Genomic DNA, 24,918 nt, shown 5'->3' with positions numbered 1-24,918 from the left:
GGTGATGCATCGTCGTTAATGCCGGGGGTAAATTTGCAGTTGTGGGGGCAGAAGTCACCGCCATTGGCCGGCCTGTCGGGCAGTTGGCGAGTAGGCCCCGTACCGCTCTGAGGTGGCCTGGGCTGCCGGGCCGGGCCCCGTGGAGCAGCCGTTTCCAACGGCTCCTTCACCGCGGGATGGAGCAAAGGGGAGGCCCATCAGGCCGCCGGAGCCGGGGGCAGCCCCGTGGGACGGGGTGGGGGCGGTTCGCTACACCCCGGCGTGGCAAGTCCCGAGCGGGGTCTGTGAGGTGAGGGGCCGGGCGGCCGGTGCGAGGGGCCGGGTTCGAGCGGGATCTCTGAGGGGCCGGGTCAGGCGCCGGGCGGGCGCTGAGGCGAGGCGCGGCCCGTCGCGGCCCTGCCCTGCCCTCCCCGGCGGCGGCGCTGGCGGGCGGCGCGGAGCCTGCGCACTGCGCTCCCGCGTCCCCCTTCTGCCCGGCCGGCAGTCGCGCGTCCCGGCGCTGAAGATGGCGGAGGGCGGCGGTGCGGCGCCCCCCTCCTGCTCTTCCTCCTCCTCCTCCTCTTTGAAGGGGCTGCGGGAGCAGATGGGTGAGAGCGGGCAGCGCGGCCGCGGGGGGGAAGAATAATGGAGGGGGGGGTCTAGGGACCCGCGTTCCGGCGGCCCAGGGCCGGGTGTCCCGTCCCCCCGCCCCCCCCCCACTCGCCTTCCGCCCCGCAGGACGCCCGGCCCCCTTCCCGGGGCGTGGGGGGAAGAAGAAGGGGCAGCGGGATGTGGGGCCGTCGGGCTTTGTGTCCGGCTGGCGGCGGGCTGAGGGGGGGGCCTCCCGCCGCCGGGGCTGCCCGGCCCCGCTCCCTCAGTCTGCGGGGCTGAGGAGCCTCCTCTCGCCCCACCCCGCCCCGAGGTGTTCGTTGCTGGCCGGGGACCTCTGGCAGCAGCCGGGGCGGCTGCAGGACACCTTCGTGACACGGAATCGCCCGGTTTTCACCGCTTCTGGGCGGGCTGAACTTGGTGGCTCTGGTGGCTGTCGCGGGCGGGCTGGCGGCTCTGGCAGGCGGGTCGTCCCAGCGGTGTGTCCGTGCAGGAGGCAGGGACAGGCACTGGCATTGATTCCTAACCAAACACTCGATAACACTTTAATTAATTATTTTTTACCTTTTTGAACCGGCGTCTTAGGAGATCTAAAGGAAACTCTGCTTTGGTTTTGTCCTCGAGTGTGCTTATGTGCCTATTTATACTGAAGGTCCTTAATAATACCATACTCTGCAGTGGGTATTGTGCAGGCACGGTGTATGTTCCGAGCATAATTTCATGGTGCATCTCCACATGTTAGCTTTGTGGGCGAGACATAAGAAAAGGTAAACGTTTTCTTATCCCAGACTAAAAATAAGGAAAGGGCTTCGTGGTTTGATCTGAGCTAAATAACCTGGACTATGTACAAAAACTACTCTGACAGCCTCTGGTTTGATTGTTTTCATGTACCTGTGTAATTACATAAAGAAGAGTGCTGGTACAAGGTCCTGAATGCACAACTCTCATCTGGCAGTCTTTCTTCAGTGTGTTGTGTGTCAGAAATATTATTTAATTACTTTTTATTTTGCTTTCAAAATTAAGACAGTCTAGTGCTCCAGAAGGATAACAATCTGCCAAAAGATAGTGCTTCTCACCTGCACAGACCATGTCTATTTGATCCTTATCCTCTTGGCTAGAACTGCTGAGTTTTCTTTTGTGTATTGGATGCACTTATACTGTGGCTGCTAAGTTTTTTCTAAAAACGGGCACCCACATCTGCTGACAGCTGTCATGACCTAGATTTTGTCCCAAAACCAGAGGTGAAATGTTCCTTGAACCAGGCAGCTCCATCTACCTTTAGATATGCACGTGTTCTAATATACACATCCTGTTTAAAAAAAAAAAAAACAACACAAAAACAAAACAAAACAAAAAAAAAACAGAAAAAAACCAAAACCCCTCACTGGATCCTGGAAAGGCTAGACCTTGATTATTTTTTTTTTCCTGAGGGGGCAGAAGTCATTGAACCAGAATCTGAACTTCAATTTACATTGAGTGCGTTTCTAGCAGTTCCCTGTTAGAAGATGAACTCATTGCTGATGTGAACTGAAGCAATACTGTCTGCGAGCGTGCACGCCACTGCAGTTCTGCTCCTGCCTTCTTGTCAGTAGCACTCCCTCGCTCTCTGGGGAAAGCAAATGATGTTTAGAAATCATCCTTGCAATCCGGTGGTTAACAGTGGAACCGGCAAGATAATTGCCACTGTATTTGCTGCTGTTTGGAGAAGTTGTGAGCAGCAACCGAGTCTGATACCGCAGCTGTTTGGAGAAGATGTAGAAAAATAAGACAGCAGGAGGAACCTCGTTCGGTCCCACACTACCGTTCAGCAGGTTTGGAGGGGAACGTAACTTTCTGGCTTTCTAAGCTTCGGTTGGCTGCGTGGAGAGCTTCTCGGTTCCAACATACCTGCTAAGTAGAATACTTGCACCCAGTTTCTGCTGGTCTGTGGGCAATTATGTACTTTGCCATCTTAATCAACCTGGAGAACAAACATCTCTGCAAAACAAGTATAGTGCTGTGCGCCTTCAGTCATTTGCCAGTGAACTTCTGGTTGGGAATCTCATGCTTAAAGACAATAAATACAAATTTACAGCATCTTGCTGAGAAACCACAGCCCTTTCTGGTAGTCTGACTGGGCGGTGTGTACATATACCTCCTGTGTAGTTACCTTTTGCATAGGTTCCTTTTGTGGGTCCTAATTACAAGACACTGCTCGGTTCTCGTTCCCTGCTTCCGCTCTCTTTTACCGGCCTCTTGATGCTGGTTTGGTCTGTGGCTGATTGGTGCTTGTTAATTATTTTAGGCCTTGAAAGTGTAGAGTCCTGTGGTGCCACTTGTTACTAACTTCCATACCAATGTGGTAAGTTTAAAGAGAAGCTTTTTCTTGCCAATTCAAGCTAGTATTGAGGTGAGGAAAAGGTGCTTCTCTTTCTTTTAGTATCAACTGTAAGATTCTGCAGGCCAGATCATGCCTGCTCTGTCAGTTCTGCTATTCCTTTGTAATAATTTTCTGCCCTTATTCTCTTGTCCAATCTTATTTCCTTTAGGTGAAGGACAAAAAGCAGCATTTGCTACTACAACTAGAAGCTGGTTAACATTTCTGTCAGTGATGCGTGATCATCGCCTAACATTAGAAATGAATTGTGATTGTACGCTGGTGTGTAAATGGCAGTTTCTTACGCCATTCTTATCATCCGTTCTTGCTGCTGTCATCCTTCAGGGATGAAGAGGAATTTTTTTCTCATATTCTAATACCATAAGCACTGCTGAGCTTGTTAAGATTTGAGAAGAGGGGAATAGTCAGTTACTTGTGGTTTAGCCAGCAAGTGAGGTTTTTCTTGAGTAGTATGGGTAATCAGAATAAAAATACTTATAATTTAAGCTGTTGTGGCCTACATTTATCGTTTTAGCTTCATTTTCACTGAAGTACTAAAGTCTTCTGTCTTTTCTAGTATCAGTGGTAGAGAGTGTGTATTTGCTTTTTGTCAGAGCCTGGCTTGACTGTTGCTAGGATTTCTATTAGTGTATTGAATCACTGATGTGAAGGTTGTTAAAAGCAGTATATTAAAATGCTATATGTATGTTTTTCTTTTCCAAGATCTAGATGATCTTTAGGAAAGGTGTCTCAGGACACGGGACAAAAATTAAGTGCCTTTTTCAACAAATCTAGCTGCAGGCATAATTCTCATGACCTGCATGGCCAAGCCCAGTTTGGTTGGAAGTCGTCTAATAAAATAACAGCTTCATTCCGTCTAATCAGTTGTTTCTCCCTGTGTAAGTGACACTGTCTGGCTTTGTCTGTCTTGCCTGGAGCACATTTCCTTGCGACTTCTTTACCAAATGCACATATATAGAATTGGCATGAAAAGAAGGCTGGATGGATAACTCATAGTGAAACTTCATTGCTCAAGCGAGTAGTCGGGAACACACACAGAATTGTCTGGTCTCTAGGTAATAGTTATAAAACGTAACTTACGAACAAGTTTGTACCAACACCCATGGAAGTACTAGTGACCTCCTTGGCAGAGTCTTGGTGACAAAGTCCCACAAGAGAAACTGGTGAGAGCGCTCTAGAGAAAATGCTTTGGGATCCAGAAGCATCTGTCAGTTGAAAACTGATGAATTGACCTCTGCATCAGAGCTGCTTGCTGGAAGAGAGAAAGAATTTACTTTTGAATTTGGATCCTTAAAAGCCTTTGGGTTTTACACAGTAGTTGTGAGTAGAGGTGGGCTTCAAAACTTGTCTGGGAAGCTGCAGGACAAGGAAACTATTCCTTTGCCAGGTTTCTGATAGCATGGGGCTGCTACAGCAAAAGCATCTTCAGCATTCAGTTGTTGTTTTACTTGGTGGTGTTTGTACCAATGACTTGTACGTGTGCCATCTGCGGAGCAAGGTGGCACAGTGACCAGGGCATTCAGCTGCTGTTCACTAGGCCTGGCTTCAGTTTCTTGTTTGGTCAAACTCGTAATGACTTTGGAGAAAGTCTTTAAGGTTTTTCTGTGCTTCATCTTTTTTCCCTGCATGGAAGTAGTAGTTATGCTGCTTTACAGAGTGCCCAGGTGATAAATGCAAAGAACTGCACATAAATTGGATTTCACGTAGATCCCAGGGGTGAGAGAGAACATTCCCAAGTCAGGCTGAGAACTTAATGTAATTGTAGTGGTTATGGGCTTTAACTTCGTTTTCTTCTTGTTCACGGAAATGCAGTAGTACAGAGTAGGGATAATGTCATGCTGATTCATAAAGATATATGCAATGTGCTTAGCATTTTGAAGATTACTTCTAGTTGTAAATGGTTTATAAAAAAAAAAAAAGTTTTATTCTAATTTAAAACTTTAAGTTCTTGAGATTTCTCCAGATGCATTCAGGAAAGATATCCACCTTGCTGTAAGGCAAAAAAGAAGTCTCCAAACCATGTGCATATACAGCGTATTTTTGGAAATTTCCCATACAGAATGTTCCATTCTCTACATGTTTCCTCATGTGTTAAAATTACAGACGATAAATTTGGATTCCATGCTTCAATTCAGATGGAAGTATTAAACAAATAATGACTTGCAAGGATCATAACTCTAATGGTGAGAGCCCGGAGATGCTGTGGCTTGTACCATCCCTAACTGGGCATAGCTGTAAAATGTGACCAAAAATAAAACAGATAGCAATTAAGAAAAGCACTGGGTTCCTATGAGATAAATGGGACAAATACTCTGGGTTAGTCATAATTGTAGGGGTATCAAATGCTGCTGTCTGTCTCTAAACTTGATTAAATAACTGGAGGCGCTTGTAGTCCTCTTGTGAACCTTGTGACCCTGACAAATGAAATTCTGAGCATGCAATTTTAATGACTTCTCTGAATATGACTTATCAGATGACTTGTAATATTTTAAAAACAAACTAGGGACTTCAAATTCCTGATCTACCACAAATAAATTAGCACCGTTTAGCTTCCAATTACGTGGCTTACAACCAGGTAATTCTTAATTGATGATATGCTTTCGATGGGTTCGCACATGCCTCTCCAATAATTAGAACTGTTCTAGATGCTGGTGATTAACTTGTTTGGAGTGTGGGATTCATGGAACAAAAATCAAATGTTCACAAGGAATGATGTGGTTTTGTTTGCAAGAGAAGCCTCAGCTGCCCTGCGTTGTGCCGCAGCCATCCACCTCATGTGCCTGTGGTGTTCAGTCTACTTCAGTGGACACAAGCGTTTGCTTTTCAGGAAGGCTGTCCAGGTTGCTTGACATTTATTTACTTCTAAATTATTTTCTTTTTTTTTTTTTTTTAAGTTTTGAACTTCTGCTTTCTAGGCGAAGGATCCACAACTGAAGTTGCCTTTGAAGACAACAGTTACTGCTAGCTGTGGTCGGAATACCTCTGTCTTTCCTCATAGTGTTTCTTGTCTTCATAATTCACAGGGAACTCTTAAAATACTGTTTTATGGGTGCTTAACTGGTTCTTAATTTACGGACACCCTCTACTGTTTAAATGCACTGACCTGAATCTTGGGAGGGAGCAAAGATACTGTAGTGGCCTGTGAATCACCTTCTCTGGGCAAGTGTTTTAAAGCTTCCAAGTGTTAAAATTCTCCCCCTCAAGTCTGAGAGGGATTGGCTACAAGAACATAGAAATCCTGTAGAGATCTTTATACTTAAAGAACATAATTTAATAGAACACAGTTATTCATTTGAAAGTTTAGCCTCTGCTTAGTTTTTCCAAGAGAATTTCTTAAAGGAGCATAATTTTGTGGCAGTGTGTTGATGAATGATATGTAATTTGTGTTCTGGACCTTGGAAACTGAGGATGGTTGTCTCCAGACCGGATCAGCATGTGTCGCCTTACTTGCTTCCAGATTTCTCTGAAAGACTTTCTGCCACTAGGTAATGAATTAAGCAAAAATATAATCTCTTTATTGGTCTCTTTTGCCCTTTTATCCTGCTTGGGTTTTTTACACCCATTTGTCATTTTTCATTCACCCATTCTTTAAGCTCTTTGGGGTAGAGACTGGTTCGTGATTGCTTTGCTGTGGTCTTATATTACTTGTAGTGGAATGCCTCAGAGCATTAATTAGTTAGGTTAAGCATACAGTTTTAAGAAAACTTGCAGTTTAATTCATTTTACGTTTTGTACCACTGTGTCCTGCTTTAACCAGTGGGTTTGCTGCTTTAAGAGCTGTTAGTGTCTTAGATTGTTCTGGTGCATGACTGTATTGAGTAATTTGATTTGAGTCTGGTCTCTTGGGGGTAAATGCCAGTACAGTCCTTCTTCTTCTGAAGCAGAGACAGTGTTTGAATGAGCTCTGAAGTTGCCATAAGAAATTCATCAAGTGTAAAGGCAAAAGCAGTAGGTTTCACTGCTACCATGTAAAGGAGCTATTATCCTTCCATCTAAAGAAAGCTCAAAATGGTGTTTTCACAGGGTTTGTCTCAAGTTAGTTGTGACTTGTAGTGCTAGGCTGTGTTCTTTGCTGGCATTGTTTGGGCTGGGTGTACTAAACAATAGCCAGCCTGCAAACAAGAGGACAAAAGCATTTACAAGAACATGCTTGGAGCGAGCAAAAGAAAGCAGACTGCTCAGGAAAGGGGGAAGTGGCGGGTAGAAGTTAGCTGATTTCCAGCGTTAGGGACAGTACAATATAAAAGAAAGAAATAATACAATGGGGAAAGCAGATGTGAAAGAGGAGGAGAGAGCAGAGGTTTGTCTTGAAGTTACTTTTTTCCGTGACACTGCAGGAGCGTGAACAGAAGTCAGTTTAAGGCCAGAGCTGGAGGAGTAAAGCAGAACTAGCTGATCTCTGGCTGTCTGGCTTTTGATGACACTTCAGCTGAAACTTTGGTGGGAACTAAACTGATCAGTGCAGGTTAAAAGCAGGACTGCTCTGACATCTGTTAAGCCAGACCAATGCGAGTGACCAAAAAAACGTTAATTTTTTTCTAATCTACTCCAGGAGCCTGAAGCACTGGAAAGTGTTAGTAAAGAAAGAAAATGATCTATCTGTACAGCGAAGTGGCTAGTAATAGTCTTCTACTCCGTGTTTGAAACTCCACAACTTGACCTTTTTCATCTTGTAGCTGTAAAACCTGTGTCTAATTCTGTCAGGTTTGGAGCGTTTAATCTGTAAAATCTTTATATATAATATATATCTTTATATATATAATATAAAAAAATATGTAAATCTTTATATATAAGCATTTAAGTTACGTCACAATGTCACATAGCTACTACATTTCACAGTGAATCCACTTGAAATGATGTAAGGGCTCTTTAAGTTTATTACATAAACTGCTTTCATTTTAGTCCAGTGTATTAGGCTATTTTGGAATTTCCACTATGCAGAGACAGGTAAATACTGATTTCTGTTACACTTGGGAAGGTTCACAAAGGACTTCTAGTCATAGTTTATTGCATCGGCATTACAGTCAGTGTCTAATGTGTCTTTAAAAGAAATCACTCAAGGTGGATGAAAGCAGTTTCTGTTTGTTTTGCTGTTGGTGAGAAGAGTTTGTAGTTGCCAACCCACAGAAACTTTGTGCAGAAATATTCTCTTTACGTCTAAAATGCAGCCTTAATGTATTCTGGTGGAGAATTTTACGGAGAGCACAAATACCTTAGCGCCTTGCTCTTTCACTGCGAAACATAATGAGCGTTCCAGCCTTTCCAGACCTCTGGCTTCCCTGTGGCTGTGTCTTACTAAGCTTCTAGACAGCAAAGAAACAAGAGCACTGCATGGCTTTTTGCTAAAGAACACAATTGGGACTATAAGGTGTCTGAACCCTTTGTGTAGGAAGCATCGGCTCTAAAGAGAGGTCATTGTGCAGATAAGCTTGGTAAGCACAATGCAATAAACAGATTAATAACTAATGCCAGGTAGAGCAGTGAAATAATCTGCAAGTTGGGAATAAGCGAGTTGAGAATTTGTGAATTGGAGAAGTGTCCTCTTTGGAGGGCTTTTTTGTACAAATCGTGGTATTGTATCAAAGGAGATTGGTGAAAGATTTTGTTCTTTTAAAAAAAGAAAAAAAAGGGGGGGTGACAAGTGGATCATGCAGAATGCAAAGCCTTTTCTAGTCCCTTTGGGAAGGTGAGGGAGAACCGTGAGCAAGAAGAGTCGCAAAGGGGAAAGTGAAGGCAGCAAAAAGTCAATGAGTGAATGGAAAATAGAATGTCTGCCATGGTTCGGTTTTATTTCTTTCAAGGGGTGATTAGTAACATACCTTACTAATGAAGAACCCCAAATTGTGAAGCCAGCTGTCTTTTCCAGAGAAGGGAGTGGATTTACCTTGTCAGCCCTGTGTACACAGAACAGGCAGCGCTTCTTCCCAGCCTTGTGATGGCTTCTGCAGGAGTTGGTGACATCTCTTTGTCCTCTTTAAGCGTTGTTCCCATTCAGTAGAGAGAAGCCTAACTCTTGGCTGAGCAGTGTGAGCAAGGTTGAAATAAGAGAATACAAGTGACAGCAGGAATCAGTAAGACGCCATAGTGCTTGGACTGAGGGTGGTACGCACCTGATGCGGCTGTCGGACAATAGTACATCTCTGTGGAAAGGTTTTGGAGATGGCTGCCAGTTCGCTTAAGGACAAATTTTGATTCCTTGCTCTGTGCTTGCATTACATTCAAGTTTGGTTTAGATGATGTGCTTCCCCTAGGGAAAAACAGAGATCAACCCACAAATTAACTAGCAACCTTCCTGGTGCGCCTCTGATCATGCCCTAGGCTGAACGAATACGGTAATGTGTCTTGAGATTGCTTCAGCCATATCTATGTAGGTTTCCTTATAAGAAATAAGTAGTATTTTGTTAATGATTTAGTATTTTTTTTTTTAATGTTTCCAGCTCTTAAGCTGAGTGTGGATGTTTAAGGATAAGTAAAAAACTTACATTCTTGCAAATATGTCTCAAATACTTACTTGTGGAGCTGCTAATTCATATACTACAAAGGAACGCTTGTGTCAGGAGTTCTCCGGTGGGATTGATGCTCGCTGAAGAAATCATCCTAAACTGCCTTGAACATTGGGAAGAAAACCAGATTGTTGTATAGAATTAGCTGCAGAAATGGGCTTAAGGGGAGGAAGGCACCTAAAAGTAACGAAATAGGGGAGTAAATATGGAATGGAAGTGTTGTGAGTAGAGTCTGGAATAAGGATAAAATGACAGGAAGCTCTTCTGGCCTGCTGGAGCCGAGAGACAGCATCCACTGCTTTCTGGAGATCTGTGTGCTTCCCATCTGGTGACTGCCCAGACAAAACAGGATAACCATCTGCCTTCCAGCTGGTCTGTCAGAAGGTGCCTACTGGGAGGCTCAAGTGTTTGGTTGTGGAGCCTGTCAGTCCTTGCAGCCCAAAGATGGGACGTGAGGATCAACCGGGAATGACAGAAAGAAGGAGGAAAGTAGGGAAAAGAGGAACACATACAGAGAGGGCTTTTCTGTTCGTCATTAGAAGCTTTCTGTATTGTCCACCTGTTTGTGTGAGAGTGCATCCTCCTTCTGGTGTCCTTTAAACAAGGAGTAATGGTGTAAAACCAATACCTGATTTTTTTTAAAGCATCTAATACATGATCTTGCATCCGTTTGTCTTAACCTGTGTTAATTAGTGAGTGGAAATCAGCTTAAAAGACACTGTGCAGAAATCTCAACCTTGAATGCTGACTTCCCTCATCTTTCCTGAAAGCCTGGACAAAAATTATTACAAGAAAAAGTATCTGACCAGCACTACTGAAAAGGATTACTATCCGCTAGACAAACAGTAGCTGCAAGTGGAGCAAGACAAAAATGGCATCTTGCAGATTTGACACAGTTTGCTCTAAAATCAGATAATTTGCTAGGAAGTCCACTTTGGGTTTATGAATTGCTTATTGGCTTCTTGTTACCTGCTTTAAACTTTTATGAAACCACTTAGATTCATAACAACGCTTAACATTCAGGAGACTTAACTTTTGTTTCAAAGGCTTAGTCTGGGATGTTTTTCTTTGTTTGCTTTGCACGGTGAGTCATTAAATCATAAGAAGCAGGATTGCTGTGAAAGTCGGCATGTTCTGCTCTCCTCTCTGGTTGGGGAAGGGAAGGGTGAGTGGAGCAGGACCCGTCCAGGTCACAGATACTGGGAGAGGGGATGGGATGGAAGCCTTAAACCTTGCTGGGAAGAGGGACAGAGCTGCATCAGTCCCTAATGAGGTTTACTAAGAACAGAAACTGTGTGGGTCCTTTGAAAGTCTTGGCAAGGACCAAGGGTATTAACTCAGTGCGAGGACTGAAATAGAAATAAAGTTTTATTTTTGGCACCGGTCTCTTCAGGGCATATTGGAAACCCAATCGGCGAAGGGAAGTACCGGCATGCTTAGCGCGAGGGAGGCAGCACCGTACCCGCACGGTTAGCGGGATCCAGCGCTGGAAGGTGAAAAGGGAGAGTTGGCTTTCTCTGGCATGGTGCCTTCTCCAGCGGCCGGTTCCTGGCGCTTCCGTTGGTTTGGTTTATCCATGATACGCTTGGCCAGACACATAGTGCTAAATGGTGATGAGGGTGCAGAAGTAAAACTGCTTCCCAAATTACCTAACCATTTTCTGTTCCAAATAACCCTGTTTTATTATGCATGAATGCAAATATTATTATTAGCCACATGTGTGGCTTGTACTTTTATTAATTTTAACTGAAGTATTTAAAGGTAGACTACTGTAAAATAAGCACACACATTATGCTGATCACAAATTATAGTTGTGAAAGCCTTTAGTGACTACAGTGGGAGGGGAAGCTCGGAATAGACATGAGATTTAATTGCCTCTAAGAGAATTTTTCTTCAGGAAGTTTGCTGAATACGTCCACGAAGGCATCCCCCAGTAATACCGCACATGACACAGGTTGTAGTGAAATGGTTGTTAACGGGTTTCCCGTTCTGGAGTATCCTGATTAATTACAGAAGTATTAGGCTTATTTTACACAGATAGTTAGATTTTGTGAAAATTATTCTCAGCATTGCAGACTGCTACATTTATTATGGAAAAGCAGGCAAAAAAATTGCAGGCAAAGAGTATTTAAATATATTTAAAAAATTTAAGATTAAAGCAGAATAAAATCTGTGTTTTTTTTAAAGGTTGCAGAGCATAACAGTATGCAGTTCAGTTTCTCTTACTGTAGTAGAATGTGGATTTTGAAAATCACAGTTTCATATTGTAAATTTACCATAAAATTGACCATAAATTGACCATAAAACCTGTCTGTTGACCTGAGACTTGGTGAAATGGAGCTCACACATCTTAGGAATGCATCCGATGCAATGGCTGTTCTCCTTTAATAATCTTTTATTCAAATCCCCAGTTCACTTTTCATTCTAACTTTCTGTTAGTTAAATGGATTGCTTCTGTGTAGCACGAAGGTGTGCAAATAATGAAGCATTGAAGCAGTGAACGTAAGTATTTTAACTGACATACAAAAAACCCCTGACATACAAAATCTTTGACTAAGTATTTCTGGACTTTTTTTCACCTCTGTGTCCTTTGCAAGCTGTACTGTTTCTGTAACCCGCTTTCCTGTTCTATACAACCTCAAGTAATTTTCTGCAACCTTAACTAATTAATTAAGATGAACTGACTAATTGCTTTGCAGATATGACACATTTTTTATATGAGGGCCTTCTAATCACGAACATTATTCAAGTGTTTATTTTTTTTTAAACGCATAATTAAATACATAATGACCTACACCCATGATGACTGGTTTGTTCGGCAAGATTTCTAATAGTAAAATACTTCTGCAAGTAAAATAAGGTGAATATTGTGCCTGTTTAAATTGCAGCTTGCTTCTTACTGTAACTTTGTTACGGAAATTTGGATGTTTAAACTTGGAGAGTTGAGGCAAAATTCCGATGTTGGTCTTAACCACACCGGGTGTAGGTGTGGGGTGAATTTATTCTGTGGGGCTCGTTTCCCGCTGGGCTGGGCTGCATTGGCTCTGTCTGTCTGTCTGTCCGCCCCCCATCTCCCCTCCCATCCTCATGGATACTGGAGAAAGATGCAGCTGGGTTTCGGTATCTGTCTTAACTTTCAGTGGTGTTTGAAGAAGCTTCTGTTCTTTCAGCCGTTGTGATTTACAGAGGTGTCGTTGGATATAAATGCCCTGGCTGTATAGCTTTGCTCTCAGAAAATCCTGCAGTGGGCTGGTTTTCCTCAGGCTGTTTTCAGGTCTAACTGTGTTGAGAATATACAATTTTGTTGTTTTCCACTTGGTGAATTTTTGGCCTAGTTTCCCATCCACATGACACGCAACAATGTACAAAATCAGCTTTTTGACCAACTTTTGGTCTACGTAGTGAAATTACAGTGAGCCCTTTTTTTTAGCTGTTCTCTTTGCCATTGGTAATCTTACCGTGTCGCAGTAGGTCTGGTCTCTGACTTGTTTGAAAAGCGCCTCAGAGATGTACGGGATGGAGCTGAGGAAGACTTTTGTTTGGGGCTGCAATGAAAAATTAATTCAAGACATGGCAACAGCTGCGGGTGACAATTTAGAGTTGCTGAATAAGTATTGTAATCGGCATTTATTGCTGACATCACATGGGATTAAGCACTCTGAGGTGATTGTCCTTGGGCACAGCCTTAGGGAGGGTTATTACCATGACACAACTAGTTGTCATGGCAATGCGTGGAGAAGAGGGAGACGCTTCCTTCCTCCTGTGCATTCTGCACTGCTCTATTAAAGGGAAGCCTGAGATCATTCACAAAGTTGTTCTCATCTTTTTTAAAATGTAACACAAAATTTTCTACTATTTGTCTATTATGGTTGAGATCACGGTACGTTATCCATTACTTTTGTGGATTGCCTGTTCTGGTTAAAGCAAGTGACTTCTACTTTCTCCTGTTTGGTTAATTGCATAGTGTGTTCTCTTGCTGCCCCCAAAGTTGGGCTTTTCTCTAAGGCCCGAGTTGATGTCCCTGTCTCTGTCAGCCAAGGTGGGAACAAGGTGTCACTGCCATGAGGACACCCCTGTTCAAAGCTGCGCAGGAAAATGGGGAGATGCTGTCTTACGGGGTGCCCTGCCTGCTTTCCCTCTAATGCGTCACCTTCACACCCTAAAAGGGGATTCGTTAAAGTGAAAGTTGATAGCAAAAGAAAGAAAATCTGTGGAAACTGATACGGTAAATTAGTCTCCCTGACTTCTTAATGGGTTTTGTTATTTAGTGAAATTAATATTGCTAGCATTTCATGTCTGTATGATTAACTGGGAGTCGTAGCCCTGCAGTTCGCTGTACTCACCTTGGTGAAACTTGAATAAGGTGAACGGGTCTCTGCACAAATGCTCAAATTACTGTTTTAGAGTCTAATTTATAATTAAAATTTCTTTTTGAAGATCCAGTTTTAGAAGTACATTGTAAGCATCCCTTAATAGTTTACTTCATGCAGCTAATCCGCTTTCTGCTTCACATCATAAAATAATGAAAGTTCTTCATAAACCTTTCCCTGCTTGCGTCTCATCAGAATATGATTCTACCAGTGCTAATTGAGTGTTACATATTTTGTATTTTATTTATTGAATTTTATGTATTTGATTTTAGATATTTATTTCATGAGGTTTGGTTGTGGAGCTTTTCTTAATCTGCAATGATTCTTTCTCACAGTTGCTGCAGCCCAAGCCATAGCAGAAGAAAGAAGAAGCCAAAGTGGCGTTAGCCCTATTGCAGTCCAGACCTCAATAAATATAAAGACAGCAACTAAACCAGGTATAATTATTGTTCATTGTTCTTAATGAAGTACTGGGTTCACAAGGGAGAGTTAGTAGGAAATGAGTAAAACATAATTTAAAAAGAAGTTTGATGCTCTTTCTTCAGGAGGCATCAGAGCAAAAAGCACCTGGTAGATGGTTTGTAGGTTCGTTGAAGATCTGGTTTTGATGGCAGGCTTTTGCTCTTGACTCGCTCAGAGTTCAGTTGCGTGTCTTTTCAGCAGGACGTAACAACAAAGATAAATGATTTTTTTTGTGCTCTGGTCAGGTTACCAGTTCACTTCTTGCTGAAATTCAAGTTTTTATACCTGCAAAGACTTAAGCAGTCTTGGTTCTGCTTAGCCTGCAAGCTAGCTACTCTGCAGCACTTTGAATTTGTCATGACGGGTAAACTATCTGTTCTCAGATTGACTTTTCCTAGATCCCTGTAATTCTTGATCGTAGGAATTAATATGTACAAGAATGAGGATCAGAGCTGAATTCGGATATGTTATCACACATGTCTGACATCTGCTCAGGCTTTCCTTTGACTGTATGCATTGGGCCTTTTCGTATTGTGTCTGCTTTCTGCTGCATCTATTAAAAATAGTGGATTAGTTGTTGTGAGGGAATGGAAAGGGGAAAAAGGAGGATATTTGGCTTCCTGTGAATCTTTCAGATGACGTCTTTAATCTCTATATACAGTGTGCAGTGCTTTGGTGGTATGTATCTCTCGGGAAGTTCCGTTATCCTTTTGATAGTACAGACTTTCAGCTTTTTTATTTAAATTTGAGTGTTCAAAATGACTGACAATTATGTGTCTTCAATTTTTCTTTTGACAGTGATAGATGGTTCCACTCTAAGAACAGAAGAAAGACAAAGACTGGCCAGGGAGCGCAGAGAAGAGCGGGAAAAGCAACATGGTATTTTCATGTTTCATTGAAAATAAAATTTTCTAAAATATTTGTGATAAAGGAATAATTTACTCTCTTATTCCTTGCTCAGTCACTTTTTTCAGCTTACTTGGGAAAAGAGACAAGGTCTGCTCTTAGTCTTGCATCAGTGACCATCTCTGAATCTGAATGGAGAAGTATTAGATTTGAGAGGAGAACATTCCAGAGATTTTTAGCTTCTTGAAGCTGTATGTCGCTTCTGAGCTTCCATTTCTTAGTGACCACCAAGCAAATGTAGCCAATTTCTTATTGAAAGCTGTAACAAAAACACTTCTGAAATGATAATTTTTAGCTTAGATCTGCTTTCTGTAGCCCTGAAGACTGAGGTTTGGGGAACACTGATTCAGAGAAAACCAGAAAAAAGATTTAGCTGGTTGAATGGCTTGATTGCCTTGAACACTGCTTCCCTTGTTTCCTGGCACACTGAAATGACTCCTGGATCGAAGTGTCAGCAGTATACGCTTTATCTTAGCAAAGAATCGGAGACCTTGAGAAGAGAGTACAGCTCTTGCCCAGCTTTATGCTGTTAGTGACGTGAATCAGTGCATGCGTGTGCAGCAGCAGATGAAAAGGTCACAGCATGCCCTGCAGTCCTGGGTCTTGGTCTCCCAGCTTGTGAGGAGTTGTGTCTCTCTGGCCTCTATGTTTGTTTTTCACATAAAGGCAAAGACACGCAGCAACAGGAAAGATTGTGTTATCCTAACACAGAGAGAGGGTAGGACTAGGATGCATATAAATTCGGAAGTATTTGGGGGCCTTATATGTTGATATTGCCTATACGTTGTTGGTGTAATTATCTGGTCTCTCAGTTCATTTCTTCTGTCTAGCCACAGAAAATACTTCCACTGTGCATTCAACCACTAGCTTTTTGTCACAGGACTTGAAGCTTCCTGTTAAACTGCGCCCAGCTGTTCCTAGGTGGAGGCTGCGGAGGATAGTGACATAACTATTTTGAACTCAGATGCAATAACTGTGGGGTTTTCCAATCTTGTCACTTGGTGCTTTAAATCTTTTCGTTGTATCTTGTTCTAAAAAAATGAAAATCGCAACAGAGAAAATTCTGCCCTTTGATACTCAACTTACTACTTACTTATACAGACTTCACTATTACAGTGGCAAGAAAAGTATATGCTTAATGTAGGGTATATGCATATCCTGACATTCCTGTCTAGACAGTAAAAGGCAGGAAAGGATCTAGTTCCTACCCAACCTGGGGACAGAATTGACAGGTTTGTCATCATGTGCAGTGTCAACCAGCACTGCAAGCTAATCTTGCTGTATATTTTAGCTTTAACTGGTGATAGTTTTGCTTGGTAATCTCTTGCAAGTTGCGTTGTAATATCAATGAATAGTTAAGTTTGACTTTAAGTTTTTCTTAAAAAATTTACAGCTGCCAAAGAGACACAAATCCTCGAAAAGGAGAGAAAAGCAAAACTCCAGTATGAAAAACAGTTAGAAGAACGGCAGAGAAAGCTAAAGGAACAGAAGCAGAAAGAGGAACAACGGAGGGCAGCAGTAGAAGAAAAGAGAAAACAGAAAATAGAGGAGGAAAAGGTACTACGCATCGAAGTTTTATAGTTTTAAAGAAACTCCTACATTGTTTTCCTATGTTAATGTGCTCTGAAATGCTGTGAAATAGAAAGTTATGGAAATGGTGAAGTCATTAGAACATATTTTTCACATCTGTACAGTGCACTATATAGACACATGTGCTCCTTCCCCATCCCAGCCTAGCTTTAACTATCCCTGAGGCACTTGGGACTTTAGGAGCTTTGGTTTCTGTTTTGCCACTGGTTATTTTTCACATGAGCAAAAACCCCACCCTGTATTCCTAGATTTCTAGATTCCTTTCAGTGCACTTTGTAGATTCTGTTTGTAAATCAGCATGGGCCACAGGTCTTAGACTTTCCTTAATTCTGTGTCTTGCTTCCTGGGAGCCCCGCTGTGGCCCAAGAGGCTCACATTCTTTCACTTTTTCTAAATTACGATTTGTTACTATATGTTGTGCAGTTACCCTTTGCTGCTTTGAGCTGTGTGTTGACTGTTCTTAAGTGACTCTACCTTTGCGTTGACTGCACGTGGACCAGCAGAGCACTATTTGAGTTGCGGAGTTCATGGCAAGATTGATAGAAGCTGAAAGTTGAAATAAATACATGAAGTTATGCCATCCCCTTTGAAGCGTAGGTCTGCTACTGTGTATTAAATGGGGTGCAAAGTTCTGAAGGGTTCATTTCCAGGGTGTTAGCAGTAAAAGCATGACACGCACATGTGCTTTCAGAAGCTGGTTTTAAGAACTTGCTGTGGGTGATTGACAAAGAGCCTGTAAGCCTGGCTGGCTGTTGCCTTGGAGTTCAGCCATTGTTATATTGTTCTAGCAAAACCTTTTTTTTTTTTACCCTTTTTGACTGGCAGTATTCTATGCTGGTGTTTGGTTATCTGTAATCAGCTTCTGGGTGTGTTCAGTTTGATATTCCATTTGAACTTCATGGAATAGTTTACATTGCTGAAGAACAAGCAGAAATGTTTGGGTGGGCCTTGACTGCAGTCCAGTGCAGTGTCATCTCTAAGCAACTACTTTAAGCAAAAAGCATCCCTTATGCTTCAAGAGGTGTTGCCCCCAAGCCTATAATACATTTATTCAAGTAATTTTGAGGATAGCAGGTATGTTTTAAGTGGACACTGGGGTGAATAATCAAGGAAGACAAGGAGTAGCCGATGAGTGTTGGATTGGTGTTAACCTTGGTTTTCACTTGGTCCCTGGAGGAAGATGGCCTTGTACACTGAGTTATATGTGAAGAATCCAGCAGGTGGGGAAAATAGCGTGCACTTGACCTGTAAACCTTGCTTTCAAGCACAAAGTGAAAACAGATCTTGACTTTTGTACTCTGACTTTAGCAAATAATCACTCTTACAGAAGCTAAGCTATCTTAGGGCAGTATTTGCTGGTCAGGTGTCATCTACAGTTGTAAATTTAGTGGTAGAAGTGGATGAAGAAATACGTAGTCTGTTACTTCAGCCAAGTCTTGTTTAATTAATCACGGTCCTTAGATAAAGTAGAAGCAGCAGCACAATAGCAAATACGGTGGAAAAAGAAGTGGTTCTCTGCCTAAAAGAGTCATGAAGACAAATAGCCATGGCTAGGGTTGAGGTATCTGTCTTCTCACAGTTACTCAATTATTTTGTACAGCTGTGCAAATTATTATGTTGATAGCTTGAGCTGGTAACTGATTTTCTGTTGTTTGTAAAAGTGAAGCCTCTGTCTCTAACTAGGACTTTGCAGAATTACCACACTGCAGATACCTCCATGGAAATACCATTTGCAGATTACATCATGTCTGGGTACTTTGGCACCTTAGGTAAACTCTAATTCAGGTTTCTTTAACAGAGCTTTATTTTTAAACAAAAACTTTTAATTTTATCTTTTGTCAGTGAACAGAATCCTTCCTCCCAAGTTTACTTTGTCTGTTAACACACTGACTTTTTTAGTTTGTGTTGTGAATTGGTGTTGAAAGGAGGTGAAAGTCTTGTGTCCTCAAGAGGGAGAAATGTTTTGATAATGAGTCCCCTTGGCGTCTTACTGCAAAGTACCAGCACTAAATACTGCTTCAAAAGATCACTTGGGATATGATTATTCCAGAAGTGAAATCTGTTGTTGACACATACATGAAAACCTGGCTGATTATGGAGAAGAAAGAGTCTAGCATGGTTGTAGTTCGTCTTTATGCACAAGAGGTAAAGTTCCCACATTAGCAGTCACTAGCCCTGGAGATGGAAGAGAAAGCTTCTCTCAGTCCTCTCTGTCCCATCAGCCGTAGTTGTCGAGATCTGGAGTCGATTGGCCTTTTTCTGCAGTTTTGCCTTTGTGTGGTTTCACTGTATCTCTTATTAATTTCACTATTTCTGGTTTCACTGTATCTCTATTAATGCCAGTATCTGTTAAGACTTGAGTTACTGTTTGTGTAGTTCTCTGAAAATACAAATAACCTTATACTTGGTATTCTATAATGGAGAATTTTTAGGACCTTTTAGAAATAACTTCAGAATATAAATAGTTTAAAGGGTAAGCAACTATTTTTCCTCAGTTTGGGCTTCATCCCTATTTAGAAAATAAGTAGTGCTGTTTACTGAATAGGAAATCTGTTTGGTGGCTATTTTAAGTAAAGAGTAGAATAGATTATCTGTGCTTTAGCTCAACCTAATCATGTTTGCAGTGTTTTGAAACCATTAATTGCCCTTAACGTTCTTTGCATGATAGTTTTTGTAACAAAAGCTTGTTATCAGGCAGTATAGGTAAAACAGATTTTTAAATCATACTGAGGAAAAAAAAAATCTATATTTTGTCTTCTTGCTTAGCTGTGCTTTATAGTTATATAGCTTCATAGAGATGTTGTTTGATAGGAGCGATATGAAGCCGTTATGCATCGTACCTTGGAAAGGAATCAGCGACTGGAAACACGACAGAAGAGGTGGTCATGGGGAGGGTCTGTAACTCCAGATTCAGAGAGCAAAACAGGTAAGTAGCACCTTTTCTAGCATGGCTAAAATCACAGAATATCGTATATTGCACTGGCAGGTGCAGCACTGTTCAGAGGGACCTAGGAATCCTTTCCTGTCTTGGATCTTACAGCAGGATCAGTGGGTAACTCTTGGGGAAAGATTCGTGTCTGTCCTTGCCCTGTAATGCTGCTCAGACTTAGGGCTGGTTTTGGCTTTGGGAAGAGCTAGAGAGGAGCCACACAGGAATGGCATTGCATCGGCAGTTCCCAGCCATCAGATCAGGGGAATTGTAATGTGTTATGTTAAAATAATTCTGAGTCCTTCAAATGCAGTATATGTAATGGGGTGCTAAGACTGATGATAAAGAGAACAAAAAAAAAAACCCCAACCCAGTTGTACTGTAATATTATATCTATCTATATATATATAAATAAGGGTTTTAAACACACCCTTAGAATTACAGAATGCTAACTAATTATTTGAACGACCAGAAACATGTAAGGAGATGCAGTGGGCAGTGTCCGAGCTTCTCAGAGAATAGGCTGCGTTCTAGATTAGGTGATGCATTTCAACACACTCTGATTTGAGCTCAGATTGTTTCCGGTGTCACACAATTAACTGTTTCTGCTTGTAAACATTCTGAAATCAGACCCTCAAATCAGGATTGCAGTGGAAGGAATCTTTTTATGCACTACCTTATTGGAAGATCCTGCCAATAAGTAACAACATAAGTTATTGTCCAGGAATAAAATAAAACAAAAAAAACTTCAATTCAGCCTGTCTTCTGAATTGGTGGAATTGTACTGAGCATGTTTTAGTACTGTCGTCTTTTTCTGTCAGCTTGAGTGCTGACTTTTAGGTGTTTATTTATAACATGTTTGAGAGTGCTTTGGTATAAATTATCATGTTGATATCCAGCTTCCCCATTTTTTTGGTTAACTTGCATTGTTTGCTATTTGACCTTATGACTTAGCTTACAAACCTTCTTCTTCTACAGAACAACAGACCGCAGATGAAGGTGGAAGTGGTGGTATTGATTTCTAAAATGTTCTTTTTCCCTGTTTTTTAACACTCACTACTAACCTTTTAAACTTGAGTTCTTGTTTCTCTGGAACTAAGGAAAACCATCTTCTTATAGATCTTTTCCTGGATCTTGGCCAGCTGTGCAACAAATGTGATCCCTAAGTAGAAAGCAGCTCCCCTCTACGTTTTTAACTAGCCCTCCCAGCTAATTAAACTACAGCTTAAGTCATGGCATCCTGAGGGAATTTTCAGGGAAAGGATATGTGCATTTGGGTTTTTAAAGATGACTGGATACAGCATGAGGGAGGAGAAGAGAAATTCTTAGTGGCATGTATTTGAATATAAATTAGATCAGTAGTCTAAGAGGCTTTTTAAGGGCAATTTTGAACCCTTTCATTGTTTCCTAATTTGCAAAAAGTACATGGTAGGGCTTGGTTTGTTTTCTTTTTGCTTTGTTTTACCAGCAATTGAAGCAACATTTGCAAAATCAGATGTTATTTTGCTGAAACTTTGTGAAAGGGAATGGGTTTGTGTAGTTTGATACTTTTTCCATGAAGGGCTTTGTGAAATCAGATCTGTCCAATTATCTAAACATAATTCTATATATTAAATGTGTTTTCATTGCATTTCTGGCGCTTCCCAGTGCACAGACTGAGCCGTTCAGAGAAATGCTTTGGATCACTGATATATTTGTCAAGGCTGTATGTTTAATAAGCAAAATTATTTCTTGTAGCTAGTTTAAGATGATAGCCCTCAGCTGAGACCCAGCTAAATGTGAATTCTGAAAATCTGAGCATGCTCACAGCATTACTAATTCAATACAGCTGTCTTGTAATGCTGACAATATGAGACTTGAAAATGCAATGAAAGTCTGACTGAGGATGATTTAACTACTGTGGCTTATTCTGGCAACGCAGCAGAAGCATGTGTATTTTATTTAACTTCTCTATTCCCTTTCTCTGCACAGCATGAATCCCTAATTTTCTCCAAAATTAGCCAGTTTGACTGGATTGGTTTACCTGTTTAACATGTGTTCCTTGGATACATATATAAATCCAATTACTGTATTCCACATTACCAAATGTCATTTAACCTTGAAACTGGGAAATCCCATTTGCCTTAAATGTTTAGGAAAGTACTATTTTTTTTTTCTCCTCTATTCTTTTGTACCTCATCTAATTTTCAAGGTAAGCTTTATAACAAACATAAAATAATGTCCCTTGCACTCTCCTCATTTGTGTGAGGAAATGGGTCTTGTCTGTCCTTTTGATCGTGGAGGAAGACTTGAACCACGGTGCTGCTGAAGCACGTTAAAATAGTGTCTTCCAACAAACAGGTTCCTGATGTAAAAACAGGCGCTTAAGCTCTACTTTCTGCATCATAAAATAACAACAGGAGGAGCAGAGAAGTTCAGCTGCTGTCAATAAATTTGAATAACTTGGCACCAATTTTGAAAAAATAAACAGGTAATGGAGTGTTTGACCAAGACACATGTGCATCCACAGTGTTTTAAATTTGTGTTCATCTTTATGTTGAGGTTTCAAATGTACAGCTCTCTTACCTGGGCTGGGTAATGTGGAATCATAATTGGATTCATGCTTCTCATATTTATTCCAATTTCAGGATCGTCCTTAGCTTTTTCACTTTCTGGAGGCTCCTCACTTAATTCTTATTTAAAACCTACCCAAACCGTGTAGGATGCCTAAGTCTAGGTGGCTTTCTGAAAAATCTTTATTTAGTCCCTTTCACCATATATTTGCACAATTGTTGGAAAGACAACAATTACTTTTGGATTTCTAAAAAATGACCCCATATGAGCTCCGCTACATTACGTCATTGTGGCTGAGTAGCGCACCTTCTCTAACTTGCCCCATCTAGGGCAGGTTCCAATACGATATTATTTTTCCACCATCAGTTTCTGTGGCAGATTCGGGATTAAAGGCTCCATTTCTTAAAATGAAAACCACTTCGGGAACAAATTTCAAATATCCTTTGCATTATTTTAGGACTAAAGACTTTCTTATCTACTGTTTTGCTGTGCAAAAAAAAATATAAAATCAGACACGTTCTTCCATGAACCATGTCAACAATAGAATTTAGGAACATTGGCCGGTAACGCAGCATTTGTGGGTGATATAGGTAGTGTGCCCTGGGAAGTAAACCCCACGTGATGTTACGTACAGAATGTGATTCATTGAGACTGCACCAAGTACCCCGCTGACGGCCTGAAATTTAAAAATTGATGAAAGCCCCAGGGTCAAATGTTACGTTAATGACATTGCTGTCGGTGCGAAGATGAGACATGCAGGGTGTGGGTCTGCCAAGAGAAATGGCAAGGCTGTGTAATAAAGCATCCTTGATGACAGAGCCCTTGTAAATGAGGGAGGTTTAGTGATGACTGCTGAGCAAAACTAGACGTTCAGGTGCATTTGTAGTGGAGCCATGTGCTATTAGAATAGAAATTGGGCTGCCAGAGTCTCTCCTTTCTAAATAAAGAGCTTCCTTGTCCTAGTAGAAATTTGAAAGGTACTAAGAGACAGATCATCTTATTTTATTGAGCCTAATTTTATCCAGCCTGAGATAGGCGGTGCTCCAGCACCCTCTCTCAGTGAAACTCAGAAGCTAGGTTGTGAGCTGCTCTCTCTAATGACAATTTTCTTGAGATACCCTGTTTCCCAGCTCCTTACCCCATCGCAAGCCTTGCTGCAGGGCAGTCATACGCTTTATTTGGCTTTGCTGCTTCAGTTTGTTTTCCCCTTTCCATTAAAAACAATACAGATGCTTGGTATGACGTGGGACTATGCTATATGCTTTTTCCATTTAGAATCCCTTCATGTAAGTAGTTTAACTTTCCCCCCAAAATACAAAAGAGTAATTTACCTATGTAAGCAGACTGCCTTACTCAAGAATATCCCATCTGTCTTTTAAAGCTTTTTTCTTTGTGAGTTGTCCAAAGCTTTCAGGTTTGCAGAAGCTGTCTTGCGGTCGAGGTAGGGAGAAGGTTAAGGCCATCTGATCACATATTTGCAAAATTATTGATCAAAAAAGCATTGACTTCTTAAGATCTTAAAATTTGCTGGAAAAAGAAAATTCAAATATCTGTATGAATACCTTTTACCAATTAGATTTTTTCAGTCAAGGCATCAGTTGGGATATTAAGCTCGTGCGCTGACCACCACTCTCTTTCACAGTAAAATAGAAACTGATACTGGTTTTTTTTGTCTGAGCAGTCATATATAGACGGTCATTTTTCTCTTGTGAATCTTCTAGTAGAGAAGTTTCATCCCTTGTCTCTTTACTGACCAGCACAGCCCACCTCCAGAACTTGTAAACTCGCTGGAAGATTGCTTTGCTCAGTGTAATTTTCTGCCCTATGGGTCTTAGTAGGCAATAGACACAATCTCAGATTTCATGCAAGTGCTAATTTGAACCAAGAAAAACTCATATGAAGCATCTCTGCGGTGTTTGAAGGCCTTGGAGCACATGCTTGAGCTCCGGCAGGAGCTAGGCTTTCTTTTTAAGAGCAGACGCTAGAGGGTAGTCTTTCCCTTTGAAAACACCCACATACATGAATTATGAGTTTCACGGGTTTTCTCTCTCAAGGCTGTTTTAGTTATCCCAGTACTCAAGCTTCATTCATAAAATGCCTTTTTTTTTTCTTCTTGTTATGCTGGGAAAGTATCCACTAAGCTCAGATCGTCATTTCCGAACTTCAGCAGATCACCCTTTCTCCCTCTCACCCCGTGGGGACTTTGCTCTTGTTCACTGTGACAAGAGCTTGCCGCTTTTGGAGCTTCAGCTCCAAAACCTGTTTTTCACTTGCCGTGGTTTTGTGGGAGGCCCCTGGCTCGGGAAGCCTGGGTGGGGTACACGTGCCAAAAGTACGGGGCAGGGCAGGGCCATCCATAGGAATGCTTACGTCCTGGCGCTTGCTCTCAGGAGCTGCTATAGCACGCTGGCCAAAGGGGAAAGATGCTGCCTCGGTGGTGAGTAGCACTGCTTTTTCCTTTGGTACTAATGAGTTCACATTAATCATCTTTGCTGTCCGATATGCCAGCAAAATCGATTACTTGTGTTTGATGTATAAAATTTCTTGTGTTTATTATGCTAGTCTGCACTACTCTGTGTGCATTACCCTTTTTTTGCTTATTGAGTTTCCGTAGCAACAGGTACGTGCTTTTCCAAGGCT

The 24,918-nt window shown here is 41.6% G+C and overlaps 1 protein-coding gene across 1 annotated transcript in view; it reads left to right on the top strand.

Moving 5' to 3' along the window:
• The first annotated feature begins 453 nt into the window (after positions 1-453).
• MAP7D3 (MAP7 domain containing 3) overlaps positions 454-24,918 on the top strand; it is a 45,031-nt gene continuing 20,566 nt past the window's right edge. Inside the window, exons 1-6 of the mRNA XM_054214103.1 lie at positions 454-587; positions 14,174-14,275; positions 15,099-15,179; positions 16,600-16,763; positions 19,608-19,722; positions 20,704-20,736. Of these exons, the coding sequence (XP_054070078.1) occupies positions 506-587; positions 14,174-14,275; positions 15,099-15,179; positions 16,600-16,763; positions 19,608-19,722; positions 20,704-20,736 (577 nt within the window). The 5' untranslated portion in view covers positions 454-505. The remainder of the gene's footprint in view (positions 588-14,173; positions 14,276-15,098; positions 15,180-16,599; positions 16,764-19,607; positions 19,723-20,703; positions 20,737-24,918) is intronic.

Source organism: Rissa tridactyla, chromosome 9 (assembly GCF_028500815.1).
Source record: "Rissa tridactyla isolate bRisTri1 chromosome 9, bRisTri1.patW.cur.20221130, whole genome shotgun sequence".
Classification (NCBI taxonomy): domain Eukaryota; kingdom Metazoa; phylum Chordata; class Aves; order Charadriiformes; family Laridae; genus Rissa; species Rissa tridactyla.
Note: the sequence above shows the minus strand (reverse complement) of the source record. Positions and strands in the feature narration are given on the sequence as shown.